Genomic DNA, 26,717 nt, shown 5'->3' on the forward strand with positions numbered 1-26,717 from the left:
TTTTCATTGGCTGATTTTCGAAAGTAGATTTCCAGGCCTTTCTTCCTAGTCTGGCTTAGTCTGGAAGTTCTGCTGAAACCTGCTCAGCATCATAGCAACATGTAAGCCTCCACTGGCAGACAGGTGGTGGCTGTGCATGAGGTGCATTGGCTGGGAATTGAACCTGGGTATCCTGCATAGAAGGCAAGAATTCTACCACTGAACCACCACTGCCTTCCAATTCTTTGACGGAAGCCCAGGAAATGTATTTTAGATAGAGGAAAGCTTGGAGCAGTAGAAGTGGAAATATGCTTGTTTGATCTAAAAGGATCAAAGTGCACAGACTTTTCAAACCTCATAACTATGGACACCTAGCACAGATCCCCTGTAATTATCTCATTTAATCAGCTCCCAGCCACTCTTCTGGATAGGTAGTGTTTGCTCCACTTGACAGCTGAGAAAAGGCAGCTCAGAGAGGTTAAGGAGCCTGCACAGGACCTGCTGGAGGCAGGATTTGAACGCAGATCTTTGATGCACCAGAGCCCAAGTCCTCATTTGACGGAAGAGTGGGTGTGGGTGACTGGAGGCAAGGGCAGGTCATCCTCTCCCTCCAGCAACAACTAGCTGCTAAATTCCAAGGGCTTTCCCACCCTGGCCTCACTCAGCCCTGGCAAGAGTCCTGTAGGTGCAGGGACAGCAACTCTCCCTGGGAGAGTCACACTGCAAGGCCTTGTTAGCTGGTGTTTTACAAGGGTGAGGCTGGAGAAAGCAAACACGTCTTCCTGTGGCTCCCTGCCTGCTGGAAAAGGCTGCCAGCCCTAAGACAGGTCAGAGCAGAGAAGCTGGTCTCTTGCCCTCCTTGCCTTTTCCCTACGAAGCAGCTAGGCTCTGTTTGGGGCAGGGGGTGCTGTTCTAATCTGAATGGATTAGCAGTGAGGCTCTATGTTCTTTAGCACCAGCCAGCTGCTCTGTTGGCAGACTCTGCTCAGAGCTGTAAAGCCACCTGTGCAACCTGGCCGGGTGAGTCTCTGGAGCTCCACCATTTCCCGCCTTGCACCCCTTGTGGTTTAGCCAAGCCCTGGTCCTGGTCAGTCAGAGATGCCAGGCCTGACAGGAGACCCCTCCCAGGGAGATCTTGCACTAAGTAGAGTGCCAAGGCTTCGAGGGCTTTGAGAGTTTGGGGCCCACTACCCATTTGCAGACTGACCAGCCCTCACCCAGAGTGGGGAGGTAGGAAGTGAGGACACCTGGCCCTGTCCCCTGCCAGATCAGACAGTGGCACCATGGGAGGCTTCAGATCTGCCCAGCTTGCCAGCAAGGGCCCCTTGATCTGCCAGCGCCCGCTGCCCTCAGAACTCCACTGGGCCCAGGAGGCAGCTTGAACCATTGGCAGGAAAGACTTCGCGGCGTTTCCCCGGGCCTGCTGCCTGTCTCCTGTCTAGGTAGCACAGAAAGGGAGACTCCGCAGTAATGGTGAAAACCAAAGTCAAGGTAGACTGCTCTTCTGCCTCCCCAGCACCTCCCCTGATGGCGTGTGGCCCTTCGGGTACGTCTGAATCAGACTCCATTCAACCCTGACCGCTTTCCGCCTTCCTCTCTTGCCAGTCCTCCTGCCCCGACCTTGGCTTCTCAAGTTTATAGCAGAAAAGGCACAGGTCTGAAGCGCCACTCACATTAGCATGAGCACGTCACCTCCTCTCTGAACCTCGATTTCCTCATCTGCAGAGTCAGGAGAACAATTCCAGGGCTCACCGTGATCACTTCTTACAGCCTGCTGGTCCTCCAGCTGTCCAGCCCACCTAGACGCCTGACCCCTCTCTACTTGCTGGGCCACTTGCATTCACCCGGGAGCCAGGGCAGAGGAGGCAGGGGACGCTGCTAAACAGAGGACAAAGGCTAACTGGTGGACCACAGGAGTCAGCTGGCCAGGGAAGGCCTGCCAGAGATGCCTTCCAAAAGGTTCAGAGTGGCTAGCCCCGAGCAGACTGCGGCACCTCCCAGATCCCTTGGAGCCCACCTCCCCTTCCCCAGACCCCACCACAAGGGACCTTGAAACTTGCTGCTCTGTCTTTCCAGGTCCCACTCTTGGTTCCCATTCTGGCTCTCAGGGGGATGGCCAAATAATTTCTGTTGCTGTGTGCCATCGAGTTGATTCCGACTCACAGCAACCCTATAGGGCAGAGTAGAACTGCCCCATAGAGTTTCCTAGCCTGTAATCCTTACAGGAGCAGATAGCCAAGTCTTTTCTCCCGTGGAGCAGCTGGTGGGTTCAAACTGCTGGCCTTTTGGTTAGCAGCTAAGTGCTTAACCATTGCACCACCAGGGCTCCTTAAATAATATCTACTGAGGGATTAATGGACAGTTAAGGAATTACCCAATTGCCACTTTAAGATGATGGAAAGAACACTGGACTGGGAGTCTGAAGATCCGTGTTTAAGTCCCAACTTTACCACTTACTATCTGGGTGTAGTCATTTAACTAAAAACCGTAACTCAGTTTTCTCATTTGAAATATGAGAAAAGTAATCAGTATATCCCCACAGCCCTATTCAGAGGATCAGATGAAATTATATATTATAAAGGGTAAAGTCCCTTCCTGACCTTCCAAGGGATTTTCATTCCTCCCCCAGTGTAAGTATATTTTTAAAGGAGCCCCTGTGGCACAGTGGTTAAGAGCTAGGGCTGCTAACCAAAAGGTCAGCAGTTCGAATCCACCAGCCGCTCCTTGGAAACTCTATGGGGCAGTTCTGTTCTGTCCTATAGGGTCGCTATGAGTCGGAATTAACTCAATAGCAACAGGTTTTTTCGACTTTTCTGTAAGTTCTGGTTGGGTAGATAATTATACCTCCATGCATGGTCTCTCCCGATTATAAAGCACCTTCTGCAGCCTGGCTTCACCTAATCCCCCAGAAGAAGGACAGCAAACAGAAAGCACTCTGGGCATTTCCGAAGCGTGGGAAGACTGTAGCAGTGGGCTGCAGGCTGGGCTGCCGGCAGTTCCTCTCCAAACACCACCCATCCAACCCTCCAGAGGAGCTAGCTCCTCTGCCATAATTGGGAAGGTTAAGAAAAGGAGGCCCCAACCGGAACTCTTGAGTCAAGACATTCTGCCGAGGCTGTTGTGTGGGGTCAGACAGCAGCTGCAGCTGGGGCCTGGACACTGGGACCTCGGCTGAAACCACCCCTGTGACCTAGCTGGCTGAAGGAGCAAGTCTCGCTGGAGCACTCATCAGCAGACCCTGACTGCAAGCGTCGAGGAAATGTGGGCTTGTCTGTCTTTCCAGCATGTTATTTAATCTCTCGGTGTCTCTTTCTTCCTCCGTAAAATGGGGAGAATAATAGAGTAAATGAGGTCATATATATGAAGCACTTAAAACTGTGCCTGACATAGCTCTCTGTGTGGTGGTGGTGGTGGTTGTCCTCCCAGGGAAATGAAAAGCTCAAATGAGGGCTGGTGGACTCTAATCATGGGCCATTAGCATTGGGCAGAGCTCCAGTGGTCTTCTCATCCAGTCCCCTTCTCAGAGGTGGCAAACTGGAGGCTCAGTGAGGGGCAGTAAGTTGCCCAAGGTCACATGTGTAGCATGAAAGATTAGAGCCAGTAACTGGGCAGTAGAGTGGTGGGCTGGGATGGCAGGGAGTTCTTCCTCTTTTCCTCTTTACCTGTAAAAGAGATTTGAGGCAGCCCCTTGGTAGCTGAGAAGACAGAGGGAGCCTGGCTGTCAGATGTTTGGCAGCAGGGCCCTTGGGCTGGCAAGTCTGGGAGGACAAATTCAAACTCCTGTGTAAAAATGGTGCGGTGGTGTCAGAGGTCCTCTACCTTCGAGAGGGAGAGAATCAAGATCATCAGCATCAACAGCCCAAGGCTGATTCCTATGAAGCAGAGGTCAAACATACCTCCACCCTCCAACCTTTTTACCAATTCTGACACCAGCCATCCCTCCCACAGCACTGTCTACTTCTCTACTGGGTTCAGTAATTCGTTGCAGTGGCCATACAGAACTTACAAACCATACTCACAGTCAGGGGGTTTATTAGAGAAGTAACAGGTTACAGTCGAGGGTCAGGAACTACTCAGGATAGATAGTTCTTTGGTCAGGGCAGCTTCTCAGCTGTGCCCGCAGGCAGGCTCCCTCCCCTCCTCGGCACTTGGCCCTGCTTGGGCAAGTGTTACAAAGTTCTTTAGCTCTGCCCATAAGTGCCTGGAGGCACCCTACTCTGCCACTAAGCCTTGGCCTGAAGGACTCTCAGTTCTCTCACTCTGTGGGTTGGCATATCCACTGTAACTGCCTTACTCTGTAGGCTGGGAAGCTCACTGCGCCATCTTGCACCAGTCTCCTGGTTTTGCTACCACCATTTCTCTGCCACCATTTCTCACCATCTCATGCCATCTCCAATGTTATAACTCTCTGACTCCTGGGTCTAGGAAGTTCTCAGCGCAGGGACCCCAAGTCCAAAGGATGTGCCCTGCTCCTGTCTCTTCTTCTTGGTGGTAGCGAGGTCCTCTCTCTACCTTGGGATTGGCTATCTTTTAAGCCTAGTGGGATGACAAAACTGACCAATCCCTTTGTTAGTGTTCCATACACCTTATTTGCATGGACCCACCCCACAGGGCTTCCGTGGCCCTTATTTGCATTATTAGTAGGCTGTCCAATCCCCTTGTTGGGCCACAAGCACCTTATTTGCATAGTCCCACCCAATCACTGTGTGTGAGTCCCAACGACTATGGCTAGAAGGGCCATATTAAGTAATTCACTGCATCGCACCCTTGCGCTTTTCTCCTGCCACTGGGCCTGGAATTCCAAGCCCATCTGAGGCATCATCCCCTCACTGGGTGTTGGCTTTGGGTTTTTCCCCATATTAGTTTCCTAGGGCCTCTGTAACAAGGTAATGCAAACTGGGTGGCTCGAAACAACAGAAATTTATTCTCTTGCAGTACTGGAGGCTAGAATCCTGAATTCAGAGTGTTGGCAGTGCCGTGCTCCCTCTGAAGAGTCTAGGGGAAAATCCTTCTTTGCTTTTTCCTAGCTTCTGGTGGCAGCTGGCAGTCCTTGGCATTCTGAGGCTTGTAGATGGCATCACTGCAGTCTCTGCCTTCACTGTCACGTGGCCTTCTCTCTCTGTCTCTTCTCTTCTTATAAGGACACCCTAGTCCACTGTGGCTTCGTCTTAACTTGATCACATCTGCAAACACTATTTCCTAACAAGGTCATGTTCACAGGTTCAGGGGTTAGGACTTGGACATATCTTTTGGGGAATACAGTTCAACCCACAACACCCCCTGAGCACAGCCAGCTTGCAAGAGTTCAAACTGTACCCTGCCCCCTGCATGCTGAGTGTGGTGGTGCCCAGGGCAGGACTCATCCTCCAAGATGCCAGCTGCCTGTGTGCCACGGTAGGCACGTGCCTTCTGCACCAGCATGCCCTCGCCCAGCACCCGCAGAGCGCCGAGTCATGCCTTGGTCAGAGAATAGTAGCGGTAGGCATCCATTGTGCTAACAAGCTCTCGGGAAGCAATCGTTAGACAAACAGCGTGGGAGAGCTGGCCCTCTGTGAAGCCACGCTGAGGGAGAGGCCAGTGGTGTAAACTGCGAGAAAAGCAGCTCCTTGAAGTTTGTTTAAAACAAAACAAACAGCCAGTCTCCAATACCACCTGTCTCTGTCCAGAGTTCTGGAAAGCAGCCTGGATACTCTGGGTCTTAAAGCTCAGCCTTGCAAGGGCCTTGTCTGAGGAATAAATAAATCCTGATCTTGGGGGATGGACATGGACTTGGGCATTTGGAAAGTGGTCGCTGTATTTGTTTCCCAAGGCTGCCATTACAAAGTATCCAGACTGGGTGGCTTCAAACAACACATGTATTCTCCCACACTTCTGGGAGTCAGAAGTCTGAAATCAAGGTGCTGGCAGGGCCATGCTCCCCCTGAAGACTCTAGGGAAGAATTCTTCGTTGCCTTTTCCTGTGTCTGGTGGCTTCTGGTGGTCCTTGGCTGATGGCAGCATCATTCCAGTCTCTGCATCTGTCCTTACATGGCCCTCTCTGTATCTCTCTGTCTTCTCCTCTTCTTATAAGGAAGCCAATAATAGGACTTAGTGCTACCCTAATCCAGTGTGAGAGCCCTGGTGGTGCAGTGGTTAAGAGATTGGCTGCTACTTTGGAAATTGAGTTGACACTTCCTTAAAAAGCTAGAAATAGAACTATCGTACGATCCAGCAATCCCGCTCCTTGGAATATATCCTAGAGAAGTAAGAGCTGTCACACGAATAGATATATGCACACCCATGTTCACTGCAGCACTGTTCACAATAGCAAAAAGATGGAAACAACCTAGGTGCCCATCAACGGACAAATGGATAAACAAACTATGGTATATCCGCACAGTGGAATACTTACTATGCAATGATAAAGAACAATGATGAATCTGTGAAACATAACATGGAGGAATCTGGAGAGCATTATGCTGAGTGAACTTAGTCACTGAAGGACAGATATTGTATAAGACCACTATTATAAGAACTCAAGAAAAGGTTTAAACACAGAAGAAAACATTCTTTGATGGTTACGAGGGTGGGGAGGGAGGGTGAAGGTTATTCACTAACTAGATAATAGATGAGAATTATCTTAGGTGAAGGGAAGGACAGCACACACTACAGGGGAAGTCAGCACAACTGGACTAAACCAAAGCTAAGAAGTTTCCTTAATACAGTCAAACACTTGGAGGGACAGAGTAGCAGGGGTGGAGGTCTGGGGACCATACTTTCAGGGGACATCTAGGTCAATTGGCATAACAAAATTTATTAAGAAAATGTTCTGCATCCTACTTTGGTGAGTGGCGTCTGGAGTCTTAAAAGCTAGCAAGTGGCCATCTAAGATGCATCAATTGGTCCCAACCGCCTGGAGTAAAGGAGAATGAAGAATACCAAAGACATAAGGAAAGTATTAGCCCAAGAGACAGAAAGGGCCACATAGACCAGAGACTTCTTCAGCCTGGAGACCAGAAGAAATGGACGGTGCTCAGCTACCACCAATGACTGCCCTTAGAGGAAACACAACAGAGTCCCTGATGGAGCTGGGGAAGGGTGGGATGCAGAACTCAAATTCTAGTAAAAAGACCAGAGTTAATGGTCTGACAGAGACTGGAGGAACCCCGGAGGGCATGGCCCCCGTACTCTCTGTTAACCCAGAACTAAAACAATTCCCAAGACCAACACTTCAAACAAAGATTGGACTGGACTCTGGGACATAAAATGATACTTGTGAAGAGTGTGCTTCTTAGCTCAAGTAGATACATGAGACTAAACGGGCACTTCTGACCAGAGGTGAGATGAGAAGGCAGAGAGGATCAGGAGCTGGTTGAATGGACACAGGAAATCTGGGGTGGAAAGGAGGAGTATGCTGTCACAGTATAGGGAGAGCAAGTAGGGTCACATAAATTTTTGTATGAGAGACCAACTTGAATTGTAAACTTTCACTTAAACTACAACAATAAAAAAAAAAATATATTAAAAGAAGAAAAGAAGAGATTGGCTGCTAACCAAAAGGTCGGCAGTTTGAAGCTGCCAGCTGCTGCTTGGAAACCCTGTGGGGCAGTTCTTCTCTGTCCTATATGATTGCTATGAGTCGGAATCGACTCGTCGGCAATGGATTTGGTTTTTTGGAATCCAGTATGACCTCGTCTTAACTAATTACATCTGCAAAAATCTTATTTCCAAATAAGGTCATGTTCTGAGATTCCAAGTGGACATGAATTTGGGAGGATACTTTTCAGTGCATTCATTCATTCACCAGCTGTTGTTTTTAATTGAACGACTTACTCTGTATGAGGCACTGGGCAGGGGACAGACAAAAAGATGAACAAAGCATACTCCCTGCTCCCACGGAGCTCACGCATCGTCAGTTACACTAGCTGGTGTCTCGTGAGCATTTACTTCATGCCAGGCGCCTCTCTAAGCACTTGTCAAGGATGCTCCTGATTAACCCTCATGACAACCTTATAAGGTAGGTACTGTTATTCTCCCCAGATGAGGAAACTGAGGCACAGGGAGGTTAAATAACTTGGCGAGGCAGTCTCGCTCCAGCCCCGGCTGTTCAGCACAGTGCTGCATAGGGAGAGAAGATTTTTACAAATAGCTGTAGAGAGATGGAAAGCCACAGAAAGTTATGGTTGAAGTGCACTTGAGTTAGAAGGAACCTCCCTTGGTGTGGAAAGGAGTGTAACGTAATGGGGCACGTTTCTATCCTTACTGCTCTGCCTCACACACAAATGAGGCTCATTAATCCTCACTGAGAGGCCCAGTGGTGCTCAAACTTGCTATGCATTGAAGCCAAGCATGTACAGCAAAAAATCCCCATGTCCAATAATGGAAGCAGGCTGTCAGTCTGGACCATGGGGGGATTCGTGTCAACCCCTTGAGATCAGAACCTCTCATCTGTACGCTGTGTGAGTGGAGGGCTAGAATTTTGCACTACCTTCCTGATAAAGAAACCCCACCCCAGAATAGTCCCCGCCCAAGATAAAAATTGATCCAGAGCCAGTGAACCCCGTTAGTCAGAGACAATCCACAATCTACTTCACAAGCCAGGGCATTGGTGGAATCCTATAGAAGGTAATTTCCCAGAAGATACATTTACAAATAAAAATGACAAAACAACTGAGAAAATCTAATTCCATAAAAGATTCTGCAAAGCATAGGTAATAAAATGTTCAGAGAGAAAGAAAATAAATACATATGACATAAACAAGACATTTTAAAAAATGCCCATGTCCAGACCACACCCCCTACCAATTAAATCACAATCTGACGGTGGGAGTCAATCCCCAGATGATTCCCATATGCAGTCAAGACTGAGAACCACTGAACTAGACCAGAACCTTCAATCAACAAGCACACACTGTTCCAGGCAGTCTGGTGGCTTAGAGTTGGAGTGGCCAGTTTTCTACTTGGAAGCACATGTAAGCCCAGCCTCAGGGGATTGTGGAGGGCAAAGTGCTGTAAACATGCACCCCTCCATCCCTGAAGCTGTAACCTCCCTTCTCCTCCTCCCAGTGTCTGCTGTGTATGTGTGTGTGTGTGTGTGTGTGTGTGTGTGTACACATTTGGATGAGAAAAGCAACAGGCTGCAAAGCTAACTGAGAGTTGGCTGGTGAGGTGCAGAGGTGAGCTCTGTGGACTTGCATCTTTCCTCCCAGGTTTTTTGTTCCCACTGACCCTACTCTCCCCTGGACCCTGGGTGTGGTGTTCTGCTGCCCTGTGCCCACAAAACCCATTTCCTGGTCTCCCTGCAGCACAGCCCGCTCACCTGGCATTTTCAGAAGGAAATTTATCAGCAAGCCAAAGGCACCCGAGAACAGAGAAATATAAATAGCAACACAGTGGTTCAGTTCCCAAAGTACAAGTTTATGCCAAAGAATCCTTATGCAAGTAGAGAGGAGTCGGCCTGCACTTCCACACCTTTTGCAGTGGGAGCCTAGAGTCCTGCCTAAGGGTGCTACACAACTTGGCTCAGCCAGTGGTGTGCCAGAGTCTGCTCCCTGAAGCTCAATAACCTCACGTTGGTAGCTTGAAATCAGCCATGGTAAGAGTATTTACACCATGAAAGCTGGCAGATGCTACAAACCAGGTTTCTTCTTTTCCCCAGAGAGCAGATTGTTAAACACTGGCCAGCACACACTGCTCAGACCCTCCCCACTTCCTTTCCCCTCTGCTCTCTGGCTGCTTCCTAACACCCTACTCATCACGCCCCACCATACCTCACCTTCAAGTCATTCTGTTTCCCTGGAGCTGGTGTCCCAGGCAGGGTCCTACTTCACTCCTTCCCACCTAGTGGTTATTTTAGGAGCTTTTTTTGGTCCTTATTTCTTCAGTTGTAAGGGAGGTGTTATTTCTTTGGCAACTGTTTTAAACCTGAGCAGAAAGATTTGTGAAATTGGTAGCAGCAGCCTTAATTCCCAAGATGAAGAGGATTGCAGTGGGGCCATCTTCACCTCCACCTCCACCCCAGGGAAAACTTAGGTGAGGCCATTACTTCTCCCTCCTGCATGTCCTAGCGCCCGGCAATCCAGCGCTGGGCAAACACACTGCAGATTAATTAGGCAGTTCTGGCCCTCATTGTGAGTGTTAGACGTGTGTGCTCACGCACACACACACACACACTGCCAGCTATGAGGGAAGGAATGGCAGACATTTAATGAATTGACAACAAAATTGTCATCCTTTTGTGGGTCCTCCCAGAGCGTCTAATCCAAGGAACCACGAGCAGCCTTGAGTGAGGGGGCTGGGCCAGGACCTTGCAGTGGCCTGAGTGCAGGAGAGGAGGGGCCCAGGGAGGAGCAAAGACAGGCAATCTGACTGGGAGGATAAACGCCAGGGAAGCTCCAGAGTGACCAATAAGAAGACTATGATATTTCTTTTCCTTTTTTTTATTGTTGTGCTTTAAGTGAAATTTTACAATTCAAGTTAGTCTCTCCTACAAAAACTTATACATACATTGTTTTGTGACCCTAGTTGCTCTGCCTATACTGTGACAGCATACTCTTCCTTTCCACCCTGGATTTCCCGTGTCTATTCAACCAGCTCCTGACCCTCTCTGCCTTCTCATCTCGCCTCCGGACAGAAACTGCCCGTTTAGTCCGTTGTATCTACTTGATCTAAGAAGCACACTCTTCATGAGTATCATTTTAGGTCCCAGAGTCCAGTCCAATCTTTGTCTGAAGAGTTGGCCTTGGGAATGGTTTGAGTCCTGGGCTAACAGAGAGTCTGGGGGCCATGTCTTCCAGGGTCCCTCCAGTCTCAATTAAACCATTAAGAGACCATGATATTTCTGAAGAGGTTTGTTACGATCCACCTTTGATTTCCTGTCAGATCCAGGGCAGGGGTCTGTGGAAGAAGGACGTGGCAGGTGGAGCCTCTAGGTGTCTACTAGCTCACCTCTGCTGACCAGGATGGTCAACGAGGAGAACGTCGAAGCAGTGGCTTTGTCTACCTTTGTTGTTCTTTCCTCACAACTTGTACTTTAAAAAAAATGCATCTCTAGGTGTATTAAACCAAAAAATACCAACCCCTTGATGCTTAGTCAGTTCCGACTCACGGTGATCCCATGTGTATCAGAGTAAAACTGCTCCATAGGGTTTTCAGTGGCTGTTTTTTCAGACGTAGATTGCCAGGCCTTTCTTCTGAGGCACCTCTGGGTAGACCTGAACTGTCAATCTTTTGGTTAGCAGCTGAGCATGTTAACCATTTGTACCACCCAGGGACCATCTAGGTTCATTAATGGATTCTTAAAACACTCTGGGCTTTCCATCCTCTCAATGGGGGTACCTGCTGTACTCTTTTCTGCTCCACAGTAACCTTTGTGGTCCCTCTGCTGTCCTCTGTGGTCCCACCACACAGACCCTGAGATAGGAAGGATCATTTTAAAGATGAAAGATTGAGTTTCACAGAGGTGAAGGGGCTGGCCTGAGCTTCCGTGGCATTGAAATGACAGAGCCAGATTCAGGCCTCGGGCGCTGGCCCTGCCCACTCTCCCAGTGGCCTGTCTTTCAGTGGTGGACTTAGAACACTCCTGGATGCAAAGCCTTCCCTGAGGGCTGTGGAACTCAGCTCCTAGGATGGTCAAGGGCAGTGCAACGTGCTCCTTGCTCCCTGAGGGCAGGGGCTATTTCTGCCCCACCCACCCCAGGATGCTCAGTTAGTCCGGGGCCCTGTGGAGCGGGGAAGGCCCCCATCCCTGTTTCCACCTGGCTCCCACACACCTTCTGAAGGGACAGACCCAGGTGTGAGTGTGGTCTGAGGGATGTGCATGAGTGTGCCCTGATTCCCTGTCCTCGCCAGGCTACCATAGTTTGTGTTTGTCTCCTGTGGCATTCTGAGTAGGGGCATGAGGCTAAGCCTGGTATTTTTTTTTTTTTAAATTGTGCTTTAGATGAAGGTTTACAGAACAAACTAGTTTCTCATTAATCAATACACATATTGTTTTGTGACATTGGTTGCCAACCCCACGACATGTCAACACTCTCCCTTTCTCAACCTTGGGTTCCCTATTACCAGCTTTCCTGTTCCCTCCTGCCTTCTTGTCCTTGCCCCTGGGCTGGTGTGCCCCTTTAGTCCCCTTTTGTTTTATGGGCCTGTCTAATCTTTCGCTGAAGGGTGAACCTCAGGAGTCACTTTAGTACTGAGTTGAAAGGATGTCCGGGGCCATACTCTCAGGGTTTCCCCAGTCTCTGCCAGACCAGTAAGCCTGGTCTTTTTTTGTGTGTGTGAATTTGAATTTTGTTCTACATTTTTCTCTAGCTCTGTCCAGGACCCTCTGTTGTGATCCCTGTCAGAGCAGTCAGTGGTCATGGCTGGGCACCATTTAGTTGTGCTGGACTCAGTCTAGTGGAGGCTGTGGTAGTTGTGGTCCATTAGTCCTTTAGACTAATCTTTCCCTTGTGTCTTTGGTTTTCTTCATTCTCCCTTCAGCCTGGCATTCTTTGTTTTTTATTTTTATTTTTTCCCATACAAAAATTTATACATACATTGTTATGTGACTCTAATTGCTCTCTCCATACTGTGACAGCACACTCCTCCTTTCCACCCCTGATTCCCCATGTCCATTCAACCAGCTCCTAACCCTCTCTGCCCTCCCTTCCCACCTCCAGACAGAAGCTGCCTGTTTAGTCTCTTGTATCTACTTGAGCTAAGAGGCACACTCCTCACGAGTATCACTTTATGTCCCACAGTCCAGTCCAATCCCTGTCTGAAGAGCTGGCTTCGGAAATTGTTTTAGTTCTGGGCTGATAGAGAATCCAGGGGCCATGCTTTCTGGGGTTCCTCTAGTCTCAGTCAGACCATTAAGTCTGGTCTTCTTACTAGAATTTGAGTTCTGCACCCTACCTTTCTCTGCTCCATCCGGTATTCTCTGTTGTGTTCCCTGTCAGGGCGGTCATTGGTGGCAGCCGGGGGCCATCTAGTTCTGGTCTCAGGCTGATGGAGTCTCTGGTTTATGTGGCCCTCTCTGTCTCTTGCAGCCTGGCATTCTTGATCAGATGTTTTGGTCTCCAGGCACCAAGGGCTGCCAGGAGGCTGAGGTAAGGGGGCTGACTCCCAGGGACAGCCAGGGATTTTCAAATATGAACATGCCTGGGACTCCCTGGCTGAGGCAGCCTCTCGGGTGCTGCCCCGAGGGCCAGGGCCCTAGAGCTTGGCTGGAGCACAGTGTCTGCACCTTAAATCAGCACCCCAGGCGTGTGGTCAGGTAGGTGTTCCTGAGATGCGGGCTTGAAACCCACCTGCTGGATCTCCAACGATGGAGACAGAGAGGCTGAGGGATCATGAAAACTCAAGCATTCTGGTTGGGAGGACACAGTCCGGGCCAGCAGTGGGACAAACAGCCATGTGTGAACTGTCCTGGCACTCCAGCCTGGGCAGGTCAGGGCGCTGGGCTTTTTTTTTTTTTTATTTGCATGAATTTATCAAAAAATCCTGTTTAATTTATTTGTAAGTCACTCTTTTTCTATTTTACTTTTTTTTTGCACAAATATGCATAACGAAACAGGATTTGTTTTTAAGCTGCCAAGTAAGCCAGAGAACTTGGGCTTTGGGCCCCAGTCTGGGGAGCCTAAGAGCCCAATTTCAGAAGGGACCAATATGCCCTGAGGCCCAGCCCACCCACTTTGGAGATCCACCTCCTCTGCTGGGTCACCTGTGTGCTGGGAGGCCTACGACCTGGGCGAGACCCCTCCATCTGGGCGAGACACGTATGGAGGAACGGCGTCCTGACAGTGGTCGTTTTTATCATCTTGCTTTGCAGCCAGTCCCGCTGGCATGAAATACGTTTACCAGTCAATCATGCTAATGATCAGTGAGCTGAGGTCAAGCTGAGCTTGGGGGAAGTAATTTTCTGTAAATACTGCCCACTCTGATTCTGCTATCGATTACTTTAAGCTTCTGGCAGACATGGGAGGGCGACGGGGTGACTGTCTGCAGTGAGAGGAGAACGGATTCTGCCTGCACAGGGGAGAGAGGGTCAGACAGGAGTCCAGGAAGCACCCAGCCACCGTCCCTGCAGCCTCTTGAGAGGTGGGGCAATGGTGCAGTATGCAGTGTCCCATCCCACGCTGGCCCATGTGGGTGTTTGGGCCTCATTGGGGGTCCTTCTTCCCTTACCAGGGGCAGCTGGGTCTTGGGTTTTGCAGTTTGCAACAGGAGCCCACCACCACCACCACACACTTGGGGGCAGTGGGAAAGTTAAAGGAGCATCGCTAGAACTTCACAGTCCTATACTCTGCAGTAGGAGGCTGAATGAGATGGAAGTAGCCCCAGAGTGCCTTCTAGATGCGTAGCTAATAACCAGTTGCCTTCGAGTCGATTCTGACTCATGGCAACCCCATGTGTGTCAGAGTAAAAATGTGCTCCATAGGATTTTCAATGTCCAATTTTTCAGAAGTAGATTGCAGGGACTTTCTTTCAAGGCACCTCTGGGTAGATTTCAACCACCAACTTTTTGATTCACAGCCAAGTGAGTTGACCATTTGTACCACCCAGGCTGACCTGTAGATGCATAGCCTCTCATTATCTGTACTGGTGAAAAGTTGGAAAGACCTGAATGTCCACAATAGAAACACGAGCCAAAGTGTAATATATCCACACCGTGGACTATGATGCAGTGATAAAAATGTCATTGATTTGTAACCTGAACAGATGCTTGTATAAGGTATAATCAAGAAAAGTATATTGTGGAATGGTATCTAGGAGGCCATCTTGGAGATATGTGTGTGTGTGTGTTTGTGTACAGACACACATGTGTAGATGCACACACACATACCTTACAAAGTTGGGAGAACCATATACCAAAACATTAAAACCCACTGCCGTCTAGTCGATTCTGACTCATAGCAACCCTATAGTACAGAGTAGAACTGCTCTGTAGGGTTTCCAAGGAGTGCCTGGTGGATTTGAACTGCCAGCCTTTTGATTAGCAGCCGTAGCTCTTAACCACTGTACCACTAGGGCACCACCGAAATATTAACAGAGATCAATTCTAGGTGGTATGGTATGGATGATCTGATTTTATTTTTGCTTATCAATATTTCCCTATTTTCTAAATTAGATCACTACTGCTAAATCGCCAGTGTCTTTTCCCAGCCTTGGTCCACAGAAGCCTGGCCCTGACATGCAAATGCCCGCAGAAAGGGCCAGGCTCAGGAAGAGCCTGACTCCTGACTGTAAGTGTGGCTAGAGTCGTTAATCAAACAGCAATGGTGGTGAGTCCACTGTGTGCCCAGCCCAGGGCAGTCTCGAGCCTGAAGGAGCTTATGGTCTGGTTCTGGAGGCAAAGCATTCATTCATTCTTCCAACAAATATTTATGAGCACCCCTATGGGCACTGTGCTAGGTACTGCGTTTACAAGGTGAACAGCCATACTCACAGATGGCAAAGCATGATGCATGATACAAGTAGGGGGTAAAGAAAGTGCTATGGGAGTTCAGAGGGGGACCAAGGAGAGCGACATGGAGGAGGTGGCCTTTGGGCTAGGATTTGTGTGAGGTCAGCAGGACATCATCAAGTGGTGATGGGAATGGCACAAGGCACAGAGGAAGAAGCTGAGGCTCCTCCTCCTCTCCAGGTGTCCCCAAAAGCCTGAGACCTGGGTCCTGTTACCACCCTGCTGCTAGTTTGCTGGAGGCTACGGGAAGTTTATTTAACCTCTCCATGTCTCAGCTTCCGCATCCACAAAATGCAGGTCATTTCATACCCTCCTTTCTACCGTCCCCCTCTTGTCAGACTGCTGTGAGCATACATGATCTTTAAGTTTGATTGTGAAATTCCAGGTTGACCCCTTGGGCTTCTCTCTTGCTGGCTTGGCTGCTCTGGTTTGTTGATTCTGCCAGCTCAGACATGTTCTGCTGGCCCCATTGCTCCTTCCTCTAAGCTGCTCAAACGACTTTAGCAATTAAATCAGGGGGAAGAGGTACACCTAATCCCCCATCTCTGCCTGCAAAGGCCATCACTGGTTCGGAAAGCGCCGCAGACCCCCGAGAGGCCTGCACGGTGGTAGGCGTGGAAATGACGGCAGCTGAGAACTCAGGCAGCACTGCTCTAACTAAGCCTGAGGTCCCAAGGATCTGCTGAGGCTGGGCTGCAGCTGGTCTTCAGTTCCTGCTCAGCAAACCAGCCGCATCAGGACTGCAGGGAGACCCTCTTCCCGCTCTCATGATCACCGGCCCCTGTGCAGGCCGCTGGCCATCCTGGACACAGAGTCCAGAGTTGGTAGGGTCCTTAGCAAATTCCTAGATCAACCTCCTCTTTCTATGGGTAGGGAAACTGAGGCAGCACCTGTGGTCCCCGGGGCAGATGGAGAGATGCAGTGACTTGGCAGCGCCGAGCCTCAGCCCCATCTCTGAGGTGAGGTTGTACTGATGATTGAGGATGTGATGCCCTCAGCCCAGGGTGCAGAGCAGACCTCAGTATGTTTCTTAGAGAAATCTGCCCGTGCTAATGACCCTCTGGGGGCTGGGGCACCAGTGGAAGGAGGCCGGCTTCTGGCCCTGGCCTTGTCCCTCCATGGTGTGGGATAAAGCACATGGCTTTGGTATCAGGCATGTTCCTGTCTCCACCACTTACTGGCTTGGTGACCCTGGGGAAGTCATCGATCTGAGACTCGGTTTTCTTACCCACAAAATGGGTTGTTGTGAGAAACCATCTATGGCAGGGCCTGTTCCATAGCAGGCACTCAGATATCAGATCTCAGCTACTGCCTCCTTTGCTGGGACCCTTTAGACATGACACTAAACCTTCTTGGGCCTTGATTTCCTTCTGTGTCACGTGGGAGTTATGATTCCTGTGAAATGTCTTAAATACCTCTTAAAAGACAAATGCAAGGCGGTTGGTTAATTCTAGATGACCTGGGGCAGAAGAGAAGGTCTGCCCCACCGCCTGCTGCCTGCTGTGCTGAAAGTCTTGACCCTTGCAAAGCTGACACTCTCAGCAGGAAATGTGAAGGCTTCAAGCTGTTAGCCCTTTCCTGCCTGGCCATTATCGGTAGGAAAATGGGGGAGCAGCTCATGTGGAGAGCACCAAGAACGACCATGGGCAGCCCTTTCCTTCCCCACACCTAGAAGAGGCAGCCCCCACCCAGTAAGGGGGGGTCCCTAGGTGGCACAAACTGTTTACTCTCAACTGCTAACCTAAAGGTTGGCGGTTCGAACCCACCCAGCCCTACTGTGGAAGAAAGTCCTGGCAATCTGCTTTTGTTAAGATTACAGCCAAGAAAGCCCGATGGAGCAGTTCTACTCTGTTACACATGGGGTCGCCATGAGTCAGAACCGACTCCACAGCAATTAACAACCCAGAAGGGGAATGGAAGATCCAGAGGCTGCAGGCAGCTGAGTAGTGTGACATTTGCATCCAAATGAGCTCCTGAGAAAGCAGAAGGGAGGTGGGTGGGTACTACTATGTCAGTCCATCTTGCTTTTCTTCCTCTCCCTGAGGTCTTGTCCACTTACCCTTGCATTCTGGAAACAGCCTGGTCTCCGCTCTTTCCCTAGCAGAACCATGGAGCCACGTCTGCCTTGGACTCTGCCCTCCCCCACCCCACCTTCACGGCTCACTCCTGTCCTCCTCATCTGTCAGGCTGGTTCTTGCTTGCCACACAGGTAGAGACCAGCCCCACCTGGCTGCCCTATAGCCAGTCTTCTTGCCTGGGACCCACCTGCCCAGAGTGTCCTTTGGTGTCCATCATGTGTATGTGCCGAGTGTTTCCCCTGAGGTTTCAAAGATGAAGAGAAGACTGCCTCTGCCTTCAGGAGCTTTCCTGTGCTCCCACGAGGTGCAAGGCCTCCGACTGGCCCCTGGTCCAATAAACAGAGCCCTGCCCTCAGGGGGCTCAGAGACCAGGTCATCCCACTGGGCTAAGGGAGGATGAGTGCCTCTCTGTGAGGAGATCAGAAGACAGCTGCTGTTCACAGGGCCTGGGGACTTCTGCATAGCCCTCCTCTCTGGCCCAAGCAAATTTCCTCTATGTCAGCATCAGCCATGCCACCCAGTGGCTGGGTAACTGGGGCAAAATTGCTTCTTCCCGCTGCACCTTGGCTTCCTTGATTTCAAAGGTCCTCCCAGCTCTGATGGTCTCTCTTCTGGGGTCTGTCCAGCCTCTGGCCAACAGCCCATGAAAATGAGTCCCTCACAGAACCTTCTGGTTGGCTTTCTCCACAGAGGCCAAATCCAGGGCTTCTGTGCTTCTGTGAGCAGGTGAGTGGGCTCAGGCAGCTGTAACACTTGCAGAAGAGATCTGAGGCTCAATGCCTGTTTCCTTTCCCTGTAATCTTATATTCAGTCCATCTCCGTGGCTAACTCAGGCTTCAGTTTCCTCATTTGTAAAGTGGGCAGAGGAGCACCTGCTCTACCCCCACGGCTGTGGGGAAGATCAGATATGGAAATGCTTTATAAACTCCGGTGTGACATGTATGTGCGAGCTAGTGGCCTCTCCTTCCCTTTCTCCCCAGGAGTGCAAAGGGGTAGCTATATCCAGTACCAAGCCCAGAGGGGAGAGGTGTATCTGCCTTCAGGGGATTCAGCTGTGGAGGCTCTTTCCTGGTTATGGAGCCCCAGGCACTGCCCCATCCCTCACCTCAGAGCTCCAAGGATGCAGCAGAAATTTTGCTGCAGGCCTGGGGCTCCCATGCTGAAGGTCAAGGGCTGTGTATCTGTCAACCTGGAGGTGGGGCCGGCAGGTCCAGGCAGCCTCTTTTGAAAGCCCTTGTGGCAGCAGGGTGCCTGGAGCTCCTGGTAGACTCAGCAGGAGTCCTAGAGAGCAGTCAGATGAAGTATACCCAGTATCCTGTGACCCAGCAGTCAACCCTGCTCCTGGACATACATACATCAGAAGAGTGCTCACCCCAGCCCTTAAGGGCAGGTGAGGCCCCCAAGGTGCCCACTGCTGGCACAGGAGAGAGGTAGGCGGTAAGGAATGTGGCCTGGTATTCCAGGCAACAGTCAAAAGCCAGTGGATGCGATGCACACGTGCCTCATGGATGGGTTGAAACGCACGCTTAGCCACCTAGCACGAAAGCCCTTCCCCGTGGAAAGAACCAGGGCTTCTTGGAGAAGTCGTTGCTTCCAGGACTGGGGCAGGGCAGGTCGAAGAAGAGCCTTACCAGAAAGTAAGAAAGTTCATCAAAACCTTGCAGGCGGCATGTCAAAAGACGCAGGAGCCAGACTGAAGGGGCCCCCACTGGCCAGATCTGGGACAATTTGAGCACCAAAGTAATTAAATACCATGATGAATTATAAACCGCTGGAAGCACAAGAGGCCATATTGATGATCGATTGATAAATGAGAGAGAAGGGAGAGCTTCTGCTTACAGCCGAATGCCAAGGGAGTACTGGAGTTGGAAAATCATTTTACAGCCATCATGAAAGTCAGCCAAGAATCCTCAGTAGATGCTAAACCTAGGGGCAGTGGGTGCTAAATTTTGATGAGGCACAGGATGTTGTGTGTCCCCAGAGGCTGCTTGTTAGTTGCAAAGGAGGAAAAAAACCTCAGTAATTATACCATGAGGAGTTCAGGCAACACCTTCACCGGTGATCAAAATTAATGTTACTTGTCTGAGTCATCTAGTGCTGCTCTAACAGAATTACAAGTGGATGGCTTTAACAAAGAGAAGCTTATTCTCTCACAGTCCAGGAGGCTACAAGTCCAAATTCAGGGCGTCAGATCCAAGGAAACACTTTCTCTGTTGGCTCTGGAGGAAGGTCCGTGTCCATCTTCCCTTGGTCTGGGAGCTTCTCTGTGCAGGAACCTCAGGTCCACACGATATGCTGTGCTCCCGGCACTGCTTTCTTGGTAGTATGAGGTTCCCATGTGTCTCTGCTCGCTTCTCTCTTTTACATCTCAAAAGAGATTGGATTAAGATACTGTCTAATCTTGTAAACCTCATCAGTATAACCTCATCACAGTGATAGAGTTTACAGCACATAAGGAAATCACATCAGATTTACAAAATGGTACACAATCATACAATACTGGGAATCATGACCCAGCCAAGTTGACAGATACTTTTGGGGGACACAATTCAATCCATGACACAACTTATAAGGGACAAATGGACACTGTGTGCCTCCTGATGTGATACTCTGAGGACACATCACTTGTGCAATTTCCCAGCCGAGGATGCACAATCCCAGTTTAATCATGAGAAACATCAGAGAAACAACACGAGGAGCGCTCTGTTCATAACCAAACCCGTTGCCTCGAGTCGATTCTGATTCATAGCGAGAAAGCGGGGGGGGGGGAGTATTCTTCAAAAATGTCAGTGTCATAAAAGGCAAAGAAAGACTGTGCCTGCAAATTAAAGGAGTCCACAGAGACATACCTGCCCCTAGACCGGATCTTGTACTGCGGGGAGGGGAGAGGGTACTATGAAGGACGTCATTACTGGAATATGGGCAATGTATTTGATAAAAGTATTATATCAATGTAAATGTATGAAATTGATAACTGCACTTTGGTGACATAAGAGAATGTCCTTCTTTTTAGGAACTACACACTGAAGTAAGGGCCATGATGTATAGAATGTGTATCCAGGGACAGAAAGTTTGATCAGAGCAGAGGATGCGGCCACTGGTGCCACCTGGACAAGGCTTATCCATCCAGGGCAGCCCAGGCCTTCCAGCCTGTATGTCATAACATTCACTCCTGTTATCTACCACCTACTGTGTGCCCAGCCACTTCTAAGTACTTTGGACTAACTCCTTGAATCCTCACTACAGTGTCATGGGTTGGTACTATTATTACCCCCATTTACATATGCGGAAACTGAGTCACAGAAAGTTTGGTGTTTATCTTGCCCAAGGATACACAGCTAGAAATTGGCAGAGCTGGGATTTGAACTCAGGTGGTCTGGAGTCACTTTCTTAACCACAAGGCTCCCCCTCCTAAGTAGTGACTCCCCCATACTGGTGGTCCAAAGTGGGGAACAGAAAAACAGACCAAATTGTCCCACAGGCTCCCTGGGACCAGATGGGAGTGCGCAGCTTCCTGGGCTGAGAGTTCCTGCAGTTCTTGCTGTTCCAAACTGCTGACATGGTTGGGGCCTCAGAATCTGGTCCTGGAAGCCTCTAGATGCCACTGAGTCTACCTTCTAGCCACTCCCGTCCCCATTCTCTCTTGGGCATCCGGCCCCTATTGTTTTGCCCCTTCTTTACAACCAAGTCTCTGGGTGGTACAAACTGTTTATACTCAACTAATAATTAAAGGTTGGCAGTTCAAATCTACCCAGTGGCACCACGGAAGAAAGACCTGGTGATCTGCTTCCTTAAAGATTATAGCCAAGAAAACCCTATGGAGCTCAGTTCTACTGTGTAACACATGGGGTCGCCATGAGTCAGAATTGGCTTGACAGCAACAGATCTGGGGTTTTTTTTTGGTTTTACTCTCCAACCACAAGCCTCCCCACCCACTCCCCTCCATTTAAATCCAGTCCATCCTTCAACAGCTTAAGTCAGCTGCCACCTCCAGGCTCAGCCTGGCCACTCCCTCCACTGAACTCCCACAGCCTTTCTGAGAACCTAGATTCAAATCTTAGCTCAGCTAATTACACACTTGTGACCTTAGGCAAGTTACTCGACTTTTCTGGGCCCTGGTTTCCTTTAATAATAATATCTAGTATTGAGTACTGTGTATATATATATATATCATCTTATTCATCCTGAAACAGCCCTGCTAGGGATATATATATATATTATTATCACCCTAATATGAAGTTTAGTAATTTGCTTAAAGCCACACAGCTGTTAAGTGGTGGACCTGGGATTTGAACATCAGACTGGTGCTCCTAAAGGTTTAACCCATTGCCTTTGAGTCAATTCCAACTCATAGTTATCCTATAGGACAGAGTAGAAGTGCCCCATAGAGTTTCCAAAGCTGTAGTCTTTATGGAAGCAGACTGCCACATCTTTCTGGTGGGTTTGAACAGCTGACCTTTTGATTAGCAACAGAGCGCTTAACCATTGCACCACCATGGGTCCTTATCCTAAAGGTTGTTGTTAGGTGCCGTTGAGTACAACAGAATGAAACACTGCTTGGTCCTGCGCCATCCTCACACTCGTTATGCTTGAGCCCATTGTTGCAGCCACCGTGTCAATCCATCCCGTTGAGGGTCTTCCTCTTTTTTGCTGACCCTCTACTTTACCAACCACGATGTCCTCCTGCAGGGACTGATCCCTGAAGGTATGAGGAACTGTTAAGCATCATCAAGTGTTTAATATGGCTACTGCCTTGTCCTGATCCTTATTTATTTTTTCTTATAGAGGTGAAATTCACATAACATTGTACATTAAAAAGTGTATAATTCAGTGGCATTTAATACGTTCACAGTGTTGTACAACCACTGTCTCGTTCCAGAACTTTTTTATCACCCTGAAGGAGACTCCATTAAGCAGTCACCCCGCATTCTCCCCTCTCACAGGCCCTGGCAACCACGGATCTATTTTCTGTCTCTATGGATTTGCCTATTCTGGACATTTCATATGAATGGAATAATCCAGTCTGTGGTCTTTTGTGTCTGACTTCTTTCATTCAGCATAATGTTCGTGAGATTCATTCATGTTGCAACATATATCAGAACTTCATTCCTTTTTATGGCCGAAAAATACTCCCTTGTGTGTATATACCACATTTTATTTATCCATTCGTCATCCAGTGATGGACATTTGGATTGTTTCTATCTTTTGTCTATTGTGAATAATGCTACAATGAACATTAGTGTATACATATGTCTTTGTGTTTCTGCTTTCAGTTCTCTTGGATAAATATCTAGGAGTAGAATTGCTTGGCCATAGGGTAATTCTGTGTTTAACATTTTGAGAAACCTGGGCCTTATTTTTCATGATGCTTTCCTCCATGTGGTTGTGGTACCTTGGTTGGCACCCAGGAGCTGACTCGTACGTGCAGTGGGGGCTGGAGCCTGCTCCCTGCCACTGTGTCATTGTCTTCCTGGTCCATTGACCTGTGTCTTCTCTGCCTCCTTGGCCCCAGCCCTCCTAACCTGTCCCTTCTCTCCCCAACAGATGTGCCTGTGGAGAAGTTGGCTGCCATGCCAGCCTTGCGTAGCATCAACCTCCGCTTCAACCCGCTGAACGCTGAGGTGCGCGTGATCGCCCCACCACTCATCAAGTTTGACATGCTCATGTCTCCGGAGGGCGCGCAGGCCCTCCCACCTTAGGCCACTCTCCTCATGCCCACCCAGCAAGGGACAGAGGCCACTTGGCCTAGCACCCTGAGGGGAGGGATCCCATGGGCCCATGGGAGGCCAAGCTTGGGGGTTTGGGGGCGGGCGGGCCAGATAGCGCATGAAGGGAAGGGGTGTGGCCGGCCCAGGGCCCAGGATAGATAGCTTAGAGCAGTAGGGGGCCTGACACACCTGAGGGAGGAGGCGAGGGGGCTGGAGCTGGAGCTGGAGCACTCGCAGCTTCTGTGCAAACCTGGGCAGACCCCTCGCCCTCTCTGAGCCTTGGTATTTGGAAAAAGGGGCTTCGGTTGGGAGCCTCTGCCTCCTTTGGGCTCTTGGAGGCTTTTTAGGAAATACATGCCTCCAAATTACCTCCAGTCTTCAGGTACCACATTTTGTTTATCCATTCACACCCACTTCAGCTACCTTATGAGCCCATGGAATGAGCACTGTTGAGCATTTTCTCGGACCTGCGAGTTTGAGGCCTTGTTTTTAGTGCTGAGAGCCGGTTGCCACTCTGAGAGGAGTAGAAGACAACCTCCGTCTATTTATTGCTTCCTGAGAACAGACTCGGGGGAAGGCACACCCTTCACAGTGCCCCATCCTAGATACCCAGATAGCGGGAGCTGGAACCAGGAGTGGTGTGAAAGCTGGGGTGAGAATCTGCCTGCGGGGCCAAGCAGGGCTGAGAACATTCATTTAGGAGGCTGAGGCTGGTTGCCTCTGGGCTTCCTCTGCTCTGCTTCCTAGGATAAAGGAATGGGCAGGAGAGAGGAGAGGAAGCTCTGGGAACTCTATCCCTCCCTCAGGAGGGACCGGTGCGGCTGACATCCTCCTTTGAGCCGCAGGAGAAGTGGCCCCCAGAGAAACAGAGGCATTTACCCTGTGGCCTGGTCCTAGGTAATTTGATGGTCACACTGACCAGTCTCCCTCAGGCCACTGCTTGCCTGCCATGTAAGCGGTCACCTGGGGGCTCTGCAGACCAACAGATTCATAGCCCTTTGGCTCCCACGTCACTACCCAAAGCCCTGACGACCTAGTCATTTCTAGGCCCTCAGCCTGGGGTCTAGGATGTGGCCAGGCAATGGGGTGACCAACCGTCCTGGTTTGCCTGGGATTGAGGGGTTTCCCGGAATGTGACTGTCAGTGCTAAAACCGGGATGGTTGGGCATCCTGCCAGGAGAAGGCCTGGGCTCTTGCTTTCTGGCAACACTTTTGGTTTGCAGAACCCCTGACCTTTTGACCCTCTAGGTATCTACCTCCCACCCTCTCCTCACCTGTGGAGCAAGCTAACTTGGAGCTGCCCCAGAACTTACCTGGCCTGGACCTCTGTGTGGGTATCTGGAGGCAGCCTGACACCCCAGGCCATGCAACTCCTGCATCCTGTGGACTAGTGGCCATTCAACCACTCCTAGGGTTAAGCTGTTCCCAGCCCAGACTAGTCCGCAGAGCAGAAACCCTTCCTCAAAGTGCTCCCAGCCCATCGGTCTGACCCTGTCCAGGCCTCCTGACTCACGGCAGGGAGCTGACAGGTGGGGGCATTGCTGGCCCACTGCTGAGTGCTCTGTGTCCCAAGAGATACCTTGTCCACTCTGCTCATTTCCCAAGGCCTGGTTGGCCAAGCTCTGGGAAAAGGGGTTTCAGGGTGAGGAGGTCGAGACAGGATCTCCAGGGCTGTGAGTTCAGCTCTGACCATTGGGAGTGAGTGGGGGCTGAAGCCTAGCTTGCCCTACCCATGTCCTAGAGCTAGGTTTCTCCTAGTCAAAGGGCGGCTTTTTCTGATACAAACAACAGCCTTGCAGCTCACAGTGTGGTCGATGGACCAGCAGCATCAGCCTCACCTGGGAGCTTGTTAGGAATGCAAATTCTCAGGTTGCACCCCAGGCCTTCTGAATCAGGATCTGCACTTTAACAAGACCCCCCGGTGACTCCTACAAGTACTTTACAGTTTGAGAAGCAAGCAAGGTTCTAGGCATGGCCCTGGGGATGTCCTCAGAGTCGAGGGTGGAGTTCTCTCTGCTCTCCAACCTGCTACTTAACAGGGCTTTGGACCTGCTCATTCCCTCCTAATCCAGCCCTGGCTGGGAGACCCTGGGCCTCTTGAGTCTTTCAGAGTTTGCCCCACACTCCAGCGAAGGGAGTGACCCACAGTGGCAGGAGAGGAGGCCTGTGTTTGCCTGACCAAGGCCTCATCACCTCTGGCCGCTGTCTTTCTGATTAAGCCCTGCATGCCAAGCCACCTGTTCCCCAGGGCTTCACCTCAGGCCCTTTCAAGGGGTTGCTCCCCAGAAGTTGTTTTCTACGCTGCTCTCTGCTTGGAGAGCTTGCCCGTCCCTCTCTGGGGAAGCTGGGGCAGTCAGAGAAGCTCCCTAAATCGGAGCTCCCAGTGTGAGTGAACTCCTGTCGCTTTGAGTCTGCAATAAAGGATGCGTTGGTTTCACCTGCCTGGTGGGTGTTTGATTCATTCTCAGTGCACAGACCTCCCTTGCCTGGGTGTCAAACCTGCCCAGCTGCAAAGAAGAAGGGCTGCCCCTCCTGTTGAAAGCAGGAAGTAAAGACAGAGTAGGGGGCTACTCAGAATATTCCCAGTGGGGCGCAGGCAGGCAGAACGGACGCGCAGCCTGAAGCTGTGCTGCTGCGAAAACAGCTCGGGGCCCGCCCGGGGGATCCCCTACTCCGGGGAAAGGGCCAAGGGACCCACTGTCCCCACGTTCCTCTCTCACCTGTGCCAGGTTTTACACCCTTAGCAATCCATTCCTCTGGGTCAGTGGTTCTCAAAGCGGGGTCTCCTGGCCGGCATCAGCATCACTGGGGAGCTGGTTAGAAATGCAGATTCCCAGACCCCACCCCAGATTTACTGAATCAGAAACTCTGGGAGTAGTTTAACAAACCCTCCAGGTGATTCTGATCAAGCTCAAGGTAGAGAACCACTGTGTGGATTCGAGGTTAAAATCAGTTTTTTGTTTTTGAAATCCAAAAGGCCAACTTGAGTTTGCCTAGAGTTAGGCCAGACACTCCACTATTTTCAGTTAACAAACACACAGAGAGCTTGGTTGGTACCAGGCAGTGTCTAAGCCCTTTACTTAGACACTGTATTCACTCATTTAATCCCCATAGCAACTGAACTAGCTTTGTGATTTAGACAAATCACAGATCTCCAGGCCCCTTTCCTGTCTGCAGAGTGAAGAGGTTGTGCCCGGGAATTCCCCGAGGGCCTTGCTGGATCTTGCGAGGTCACTATTTCTCAGATTCCGGGGTCCTGTTAACTGCCTCCTGGGGATTGGCCTGGACTCAGGCCACTGCCTTCCTCCACCTCAAGGGTCAGAGAGAAGACCTTCTCTTGACTCAGTTTCTTCTTGTCAAATACTGTCTCACTGAAAATATCACCAGACCAACCTACTGATCAGACAAGGCTGAGCTTACTCTTCCTGACCTAAGAGAGAGTTCTGCCTCCACAGAGTCTCACTAGCATCTCAGAATGGGGAGGGCAAGTCAGGAGAGTTCTCAGAATTTTAGGGTCTGGTTTAGGTG

General features: G+C 50.1%; 1 protein-coding gene across 2 annotated transcripts in view; it reads left to right on the forward strand.

The window, feature by feature from the left end:
• The window catches only part of LRRC20 (leucine rich repeat containing 20), a 124,262-nt gene extending 101,031 nt beyond the window's left edge, over window positions 1–23,231 (forward strand). For both annotated transcript variants that reach the window (XM_004386370.2, XM_023740721.1), the window contains one exon: window positions 23,026–23,231. In XM_004386370.2, coding sequence (XP_004386427.1) covers window positions 23,026–23,180 — 155 coding nt within the window. In that variant the 3' untranslated portion in view covers window positions 23,181–23,231. The remainder of the gene's footprint in view (window positions 1–23,025) is intronic.
• The last annotated feature ends 3,486 nt before the right edge of the window (window positions 23,232–26,717 follow it).

The sequence above is a fragment of the Trichechus manatus genome, unplaced genomic scaffold, assembly GCF_000243295.1.
Source record: "Trichechus manatus latirostris isolate Lorelei unplaced genomic scaffold, TriManLat1.0 scaffold00163, whole genome shotgun sequence".
NCBI lineage: Eukaryota > Metazoa > Chordata > Mammalia > Sirenia > Trichechidae > Trichechus > Trichechus manatus.